Source organism: Sminthopsis crassicaudata, chromosome 2 (assembly GCF_048593235.1).
Source record: "Sminthopsis crassicaudata isolate SCR6 chromosome 2, ASM4859323v1, whole genome shotgun sequence".
NCBI lineage: Eukaryota > Metazoa > Chordata > Mammalia > Dasyuromorphia > Dasyuridae > Sminthopsis > Sminthopsis crassicaudata.
Genome location: NC_133618.1, coordinates 193,108,923 through 193,117,852, shown reverse-complemented (window position 1 = coordinate 193,117,852; position 8,930 = coordinate 193,108,923). Strand labels below are relative to the sequence as shown.

Genomic DNA, 8,930 nt, shown 5'->3' with positions numbered 1-8,930 from the left:
GGGGCAGTCAAGTCCTTAGTGTTCCATATTTCTTGTAAAAATGATAGTAGAAATGTTATGGATCACTTCAGTTGGGAATTCTGATTTATGTTACATACAACAAGCTGATTGCCCTGAACAAATATGTTCTAAATTGTCAAGTTTAACAAGTATGACCCAAATTTGGAAACTAGTTACATATTTTATTGGTATCACAACTATAGGCTCATTATAAAATCACACAAAGTTGCAATATTGTTCAGGAAAGAATTAATGTCTTAAGAAAATAATTTAATTTCCAGTGATCACTTGACAGGAACAATTTTCAGTTGCTATACATGTATCTTCTTGCAACACTCTGGCTGTCTATAAACATGGGATCTATCGATGCCACTTTTGCAGCAATAAAGGAGTGTATGCAATGTAAAATAGCTGTCAGGTCTTGGAATTCAAGTTCCTATAAGAAAAAGAATAAATATACTCATTATTAGAATACAAGGGAAAAACAACAACAACAACAACAACAACAACAACAACAACAACAAACCAAGAATCCATTGTAAAACTTTAGGTGTCCTTAAAAGTTATGTCCATGTTCCTGGGGGAGAGAAGTAGCTTTACTGATAGGAAGTAGAAAACTCTGAAAAATGGAAACCATGAAAATAACTATCATTTCTTGGAATCTATGTTTTAGCAATATGTTTTCTAAGCAGAACTCTGATGCTGGCACTTAGGTGCCAGAGAAATAGAGTTTATACCAACCTAACAAACATTTAGGTAGAACTTGAAGATTTGAAAATCATTTTGTATATATGATTTCATTGGATCCTCATATGGAGCTTGTGAATTTCAAAGTTGAATATCTTACCCAGGTTCAGTAGGTGTTTGAGGCAGAAATTTGAAGAGGAGTCTTTTTGACTCCAATTTTGCCCTTCCCATCCACTGTTGTCATCTTGCTGCCAAAAGTTGATGTTTTGCTTTGTAATTTGATAAATGCTAGATTTTAATATGGAGCAATTCTATGTAGCAACTGTAAATATTCATAAAGCAATAGGAGGGCTCTGGTACTGTGCTACATGCTAAGTGTATAAAGACAAAAATGGAATCAATTCCTATCCTTTGGCAACTTATGTTCTACATATCTTTAGTTCCTGTATCCCTCAAGTTACCATGCTCCTTAAATCTTATTGTAGTTACTATATGAGGATCAATTCTAATGGAAGTGGCTATTTTTGGCAATGAGAGGATCCAATTCAGTTCTAATTGATTAGTGATGAACAGAATTGGCTACACTGAGAAATGAGTGTGCACTGCTTTCATTTTTGTTTTTCTTCCTACGTTATTTTTACCTTTCTAAATCCAATTTTTCTTGTTCAACAAGAGAACTGTAAATATGTACACATATATTGTATTTAAGACATATTTTAACATGTTTAACATGTATAAGACTGCCTGCCATCTAGGGGAGGGGGTGAAGGGAAGGAAGGGAAAAGTTGGAATAGAAGTGATTGCAAGAGTCAATATTGAAAAATTACCCATACATATGTTATGTCAATAAAAAGCTACAATAACAATAAAAAAAATCTTATTATAGTGAAAATGTCATTAAAATAGTCACTTCCATGGAAAATAATTTTTATAATGGTGATATGATAAGAAGTTGGCCTCCCTCCTTTTATTTCAATAAGCATTAAGTTTATGACATGCATTGCAAAGTGGGAAATGAAACAATGACACTTTCTTCATAGGTATCTATATTCAAGTCTCACTTCTGAGACTTATTTTGTATACATACATACTACACAAACACACACACACACATACACATACACATACACATAAAACCTTGGAAAAGTCAACTAAACTCCCTGAAACTTAATTTTCTCATCTACAAAATGATGAGGATGTTGAATTAGTTGGCCTCTTTCATCTTCAGATCTTTATGAAAGCTCCGAATCTTTCATAAAGGTAGTGTTGTATGTGTAGTAGACATCTTCGATTCAGATCCACAGTGGAACACAAACCCTTCTTTAAACCCTCCTCTCCTCCCATCCATATTACTATAAAGGACAATACTAATGTCCCAGTGGTCTCCAGCTTACAACCTAGGAGTCATCTGGACTCCTCATTATTTGCCATCCCCCATATCCAATCTTTTGCTAAGGTTTGTAGTTTTCATATTTGCCAATTCTCTCAAATATTCCTTTTCACTCCTCCGGCACTGCCACCACTTTAATGCAGACCCTCATTACCTAATAATACCTGGACTATTGTAGTAGACTTGTGGGTCAGTGTTCCTCACATTAAAGTGATTTTCATAAAGTGGAGGTCTGCCTATGTCACTATACTACTCAATAAATTCCAGGGGTTCCCTATTTTGTCTCTAGGATCAAATACAAAAATATTCAGTTTCCAGTCTTCTTAAATCTTACTTTCACCAGGTAATCTGATTCAATGATATTAACCTCCTGGAGGTTCCTACAAACAAGATACTCCACCTCTGGCTTCTGTGAATTCTATCTGGCTATTCCTCATGCCTAGAATGATCTCTCACCTCTTCTCTCCCTACTTATCTTTCTGGTTTCTTTTACTTAACTAAAACCTTTCTTTTACTTGAAGCTTTCCTCAAGCCTTCTTAATAGTAATGCCTTCTCCCTGTTGATTACTTCCTAATACTCCTGTATATAGTTTGCTTTGTATAGATTTGTTTTCATGTTGCCTCTCCTATTAGATTGCAAACTTTTTGTTGGCAAGGACTATCTTTTGCCTCTTTTCATATCTCCATTTCTTAGCTCAGTGCCAGACCCATAAATGTTTAGTGATTAATTGATCTTAAAGATTATGGCTAATTACACTAGCCATTTCTAATCAGAGAGATTTGATTTAATCTGTGCTAAAGGACTCTCCCAATTGGATCCTTTATCTGTCCTCACAGGGGAACACTGTATGCAAATCAAAGAATTATAACAACTTGTAATTAGTCTAAGGAAGAAGAAGTATGGGTACAGACACAAAGAAAAAATTAGCTCCTGGCATTCATCTCCAAAGTAATCTGGAACTGGAATGTTCATTCAAAATATCTAGTTGATATTCAAGTGAACAATATAATTGTACTCTGGCAAAGAATATCTTTAATACCCTTTAAACTATAGGATCATGAGTTTATCATCTTTCTAATGGAAATTGTCTTTTTCTACAGATCATAAGAGTGACACAATTGAAATTAGAACAAATGAAAACAAGATATCTAATCATAGTATCTATAATAAAAACAATATCTGTAATATCTCATTTCACCATTTTGTGCCTCAGTTTCCTTAGTTATACCATAAGAAAGTTTTACTCAATAGGCTTTAATGCTTCTTTAGCTCTAAATATTTTTGTAAATTCAATAATCACAATAACTTGAATTTCTAAAGCATTTTTAATATTTGAAAAACAGTTTATTTATGTCATCTTATTTGATTTTTACCTCAACTCTGTGAGGGAGGTTCTATTATTATCCCATTTGAGAAATAAGGAAATTGAGTCTCAGGAAAATTAAGTAATTTGCTGGAAGTTAACTGAGATAGGATTGAAACTGAGGTCTTCCCAACTCCAACTATTAACAATCCATCCATTCTAACACGGATGGCTGTTTTCAATAATTTCTTAAGCACATGCATTACTTAGTTAAACTTTTGTGTCTTTCATTTTCTGCAGAAATATTTACTTTATTATATCAGTGCTTCTTTAGTAGTGTTAAAATGACAACAATAGTACATAGATGTCTCTTGGATTATAGAAAATAAACAAAAGATTTCCAAGTGCAGACTCTGCAATCAAGGGTGAAAAAAAGAGAGGAAGAAAAGTTTCCTAAGTTCCCTGGATCAAGACAAAGATTGTTCAAAAACATTGGAAACTGTTGCACAAAACAATTGGAATCCTCATGAATTTCAAAGTCCTGTTGTTTCAGGTTCATTATTTTTTGAACACATGTTGTTAGTAATGATGCTTTGTGTTATAATTTTAAGGCTAAGTAAAGACCAAAGGTGTATTTTTGACTTTGAATTAGAATTTTGATTGAACAAAGCTGTAAATGATTATTACTGTTGAGCCCCAGAGTTCCTCAAGTAAAAGTGTATTTGGGCTTGTAGACTAAATGGTCTATTTTTAATACTGAATAAATCTTTGGGCATGAATATTAAAGGCCTTTAGCTCAGCATCCTGCATTATATGGGTCCTACTCTCGGCTCTACCACAAACTTACTCTGTGATCACAGTTTCCACATCTATTAAATGGAAAAAAATGACATAGAAAATCACAAGATGATAGAGATCTGGCTGAGCAGTATTCCATATGGAAAAAAATAGCTCAAGTGTTTTATCAGATTTTGATCTCTCTGAAGGCAAGGACCATGTCTTATCTAAATCCACAAAAATAAGGAGGTGACTGAAAACACAATATAACCTGGAAATTTGCATTGGCATGGTATGATTCAATATTTCAATGTCTATTGTATGCCATTTATCCAAAAAGAGAAATGTATTGTGTATGCATCGAAAATCCAAATAGGACTTTTACAAGTGATTTTATGACTACAATTAGGTTTACAGCTATATGATTGAGAAACTATTGAGAGATGACATGAGCCAAGAATTCTTTAAAAAGGCAAATGGTTTTAAATATATTTTCTGTGCAATCAAGCTAGCATTCTCTCTTTTCCTACTCAAGCACATAGGGGACTAGGAGTTTTGTCATTCAAATAGAGAATCTCATTCTCTCTTTTTCCATTGGGCTCTTTCATTAGTGTTTCCTCAAGCTGATATTCTTGAGTGGTCATAGGATCATAGTTCTAGAATCTGTTAGTCATCAGGTTCAACCTTTTCATTGATGAAACTCTGAGGTTGAGAAAGGTTAAACTACTTGTCACATAGCTACTAATTATTCAGAGTAGGATCTTAAACCTTTCTAATTTCATGGTCAGTGCTCTATCCATTGTGCCACAGAGCTGCTTCATAGTAATAACTAACATTTATAAGGTGTTTTAAAGTTTGCAAAATACTTTACAATCCTCACAAAAACATTGTAATGAAGTTAATATTATCACATCCATTTTATAGAAGAAAAAATTGAGTCTGAGAGATTAAGATACATACAACTAATAATTATCAGAGGCAAGATTTGACTCAGGTCTTCTTGACTTAAAGTTCAACGCTGTACTTGTCATACCACTTAGTTGTCACTAACCCTAAATAGAAGACCGGTTTTAAAGTCCAGCATATAAGCCTTCACATTCACCCTAATATACATCTTCCCATGGTTTTCAAATGTGGAATGGGCTTATTTAAGAGGTCTTCATGAAAAGACTGGATAACCATTTGTCTGAAGTATGGTAGAAGGAAAATGGGATGATGATTTGATATGGTTGATGGATTGGAGGTCTAGATATAACTGATGAGTAGGATTTAATAAAGTAAAGCAGAAGAAGAGGTGGAAATTAAATAAATTATGGGCAGACAAGAGAACTATTGACCATGGGAGGTTCAAGGATGTGGTGATGGTCGTGGGAATTGAGTAGGTTGACAAATTGAGTGAATAGAGCATCATAATGAGATTCAAAATGTATGTTGAATTCTTCTAGTATAAGGGCAGGAGTTGGGGAGGAAAGACAAATTGTCAGCCAGGTATCAGACTGGTTGAGGAAGTAGAGATTTCACTTGGAGATCTGTAGACAATAGTGGCCTGAATTTTTTAATGAAAGGTAGATATAACATGGTCTTCAAAGGCAAAGAAATTACTGATTGATGGAGGTAAAGTGAGAACCTAGAACAGTTAGTGTGGAGCAAGAAATTTTTCATCTCCCTCACCTGAACCAGTGAGTTGAAGAAAATGAAGATAAAACCAGCCCTAGAAAATATAGCCAATGAGTCTGTGTCATCATAAGGGAACAAGGTTTTGCTAATTTTTAGAAGATGAAAGAAATGGGAAGAGAAGTAATTCAGATTAAAAGGAAGTCTGTTGTCTACAGAAAAGGCATTCTAAAGGCACAGTAGCTTGTAAATATAGGATTGAGAAGTATGGGGATAAAGAATTAGAGAGTGGAGAATAAAAGGATGCAGTTTGGATATTGACCTACAGGAGTTTAGAATTACCAGAATATTTAGGGAATGACCAGGTGAAAGAATAAACATTTTTGAAAGGAAGGTGCCACTTATCTTCCCAGAAAAGTATCAATCAAGCAGGAGACAAAGGCAAGACAGAATGAAAGATATGTAAATAGATGATGAAATGGAAGATGCCATTTTGCTATTCCTCTTCCTTTTGAAGCCTGGGGAATAGGTAGGAGATGGCACAAAAACAGAGGAAAACCAAACATTCACGGCAGGAGATGGAAGTCATGTTTCTCAACAACTTTCCTCTTCTTCTTCCTCTACCCTAAAAGACAAGAACAGCAGGACATGGAAAGCCTTAGGAAGGTTTGTTCCTGTTTATACAGGTGGAGTTGGCGGAAATCAAGTTGGCAATAAAAGTCAGAAGTTGCCTTATGTTGTTCCCTAGCAGAATTCTCTCATAATACATAAGCATTGGGAGATAGAAGGCAGGAGCAATAAGAGAAAGGTCACACTCCTCTTCTGACTTGGGGCTGGAGATCAGATAGGCACAATGAGAGCTAGAAGTCTTACATGCAAGGGGAAATCATTTTGGGGAGAATGCAAATCAGCCTGGTTCCTGCTGCCGTCCCATAGGGGACACCACATTAGATGATGGTATAATTCAGAAGAAGGGATAGTTCCTCTTAGCAAAGTTAATTGCATGATATGATCATTTTAGTGATACTACTCAGCTGCCAAGTCTTGTCATTACTAACTCAGTAGCCTTTGCATCCATCCCTTTTTTACCTCACATAGTGATCATTTCTTGTTTGGACCATTGAAGAACGAACCTTTAACTGGTTTCCTTGACTTAATTCTAACCTCAACTGAACCTGTCCTTTACATAGTTGCCAAATTGATTTTTCTAAGACACAGATTTGACACATCACTCTCTTGCTCAACATACTCCAATGATTCCTTTTTCCCTTTAAGCTCAAATATAAATTCTTCTGCTTGGCCTTAAAAGCCTCCACAGTCTTATTCTAGCCTACTTTCCATGTTTCTTACATATTATTTACCTTGAGGCAATTAATATGCTTGCCAAATTAGATTTCAATTTCCATATACATACACATGTACACACATATACATATCATTCATATAAACACACATACATATCTATATATATATGTGTGTATATGTAAATATAAATATATTTTAATATGTCAACATTATTTATCTATCTCTATCTATAGTCTATGTATCTCATTCATCTCTATGAATTCATGCTGGTTGTCTCTCATGAATGGCATATCTTCTTTTCCTCTGCCTCGTAGTTTCCAAAAGTTTCCAAAAAAACTTACTTTAAAGTGAAAACTTACTTGTTTTCTGAGGTAATTGCAGTAAGTGACCTCCTGAAGGTCACACTAGTAAGTGTTAAGTGTCTGAGACAGGATTTGAATTTAGGTCCTTCTGACTCCAGCATTAGTGCTCTATCCATTGCACCACCTAGCTGCCCCACCATCTTTTACATAAAGACTTTTTCAATTTATCCCAGCTACTACCGGCCTCCCTAAAATAATCATTTTGTATTTTTTTTGGTAAATATTTCTCACATACCTATATGTCTACACTATATGCCCACATGTTGCATGCAAGCTACTTAAAATGTTTTATGGGCATTTTTAGATATATACATTCTCCATTATTCTGATAATAAGGAAATCAAAACTGTCTTTTGGCATATTCATAATTTTTGCCATCTTACAGCACTAGAGGTTTTTGATCTTTCAACACTGATTGAGTCATGAAAACTCAAAAACCCTATTTAGAAGAAAAGGCAGATGGCAGTTGTGATCATGGTCTGATTAGCATATGTTTCCCAGTACCCTCACCTTCACCTTCATTTGCAACTCTGCATGCTTCCCTCCCTTCTTTCCTATTTCACTGTGATGACTATGGCTTCAAAACAAAAGGTGAGACTATCTAGTTTAAACAAATGACACCAAAGAGAAACTTCTTTTAATTCTAGGACAATGTGTTACACCTAGTGTATAGCCTCATTAAAGCTTTATAAATTCTGAACGTAGGCCTGAATTAAATAGCTCTGGGAAACCAAAGCTTCTTGATTTGACAAGTTTCTTGGAACATCAATGTTATGCAGACAAATTAGGATTCTTACTAATTTAAAGGTTGTTGAAGGTAGAAGAAATAGAGGAAAAAAGAAGATAGATCTTGGCAGCAGCAACACCAACTTCTGATATAATGACCTGTATCAGGTATCTCTGACACTTAAACTTGCAGTGTCCCCACACTAGTACAAACATCTCCATGTATCAACCTTCCCAAATATATCACTGAAAGGAGTCCCCATTCAATGAATTTACCACACCAATGATGTCATGGTTTCAAACTTTAAAAATTAAAAAAAAAATTCACAGATGTCAAAAAATTGAGAGTACTGATTTATACTTAAGTAATAGAGTTAGAAGTCAAAGTCTTGTTGAGTTAAAATAGGACCTTAAAATAAAATAAATTAAACTATTTAGTAACAGAAGAAATATTACACTTAGGGAAGAGAAAATAGATTACACTGATGAAAGTTGTCAAGGACTATGTTTTTATCCTCAAAAATCTTTTTATTTTCTACCAATCAGTACTCCTTTTGGATTTCTTTGATTTCTCCACCACACTCCCATAGGCAGGCACTTTCCATCTATTCCCACCATTCTATTCCTCTTCAGCTTTCTTTTCTGTTTTGTTTTCTATTAGATTTTAACTCCATGAGAGCAGGGACTGTCTTTTTCATATCTGTATCCCTAGTGCTTAGCACAGAGTTTTGCACATTTTTGTTCTTTGCCTTTACTTTTCAAAGA

The 8,930-nt window shown here is 34.6% G+C and overlaps 1 protein-coding gene across 2 annotated transcripts in view; it reads right to left on the bottom strand.

The window, feature by feature from the left end:
• Nucleotides 1-253: 253 nt before the first annotated feature.
• Nucleotides 254-8,930, bottom strand: part of SNTG2 (syntrophin gamma 2) — a 671,931-nt gene continuing 663,254 nt past the window's right edge. For both annotated transcript variants that reach the window (XM_074288004.1, XM_074288005.1), the window contains one exon: nucleotides 254-436. In XM_074288004.1, the coding sequence (XP_074144105.1) occupies nucleotides 305-436 (132 nt within the window). In that variant the 3' untranslated portion in view covers nucleotides 254-304. The remainder of the gene's footprint in view (nucleotides 437-8,930) is intronic.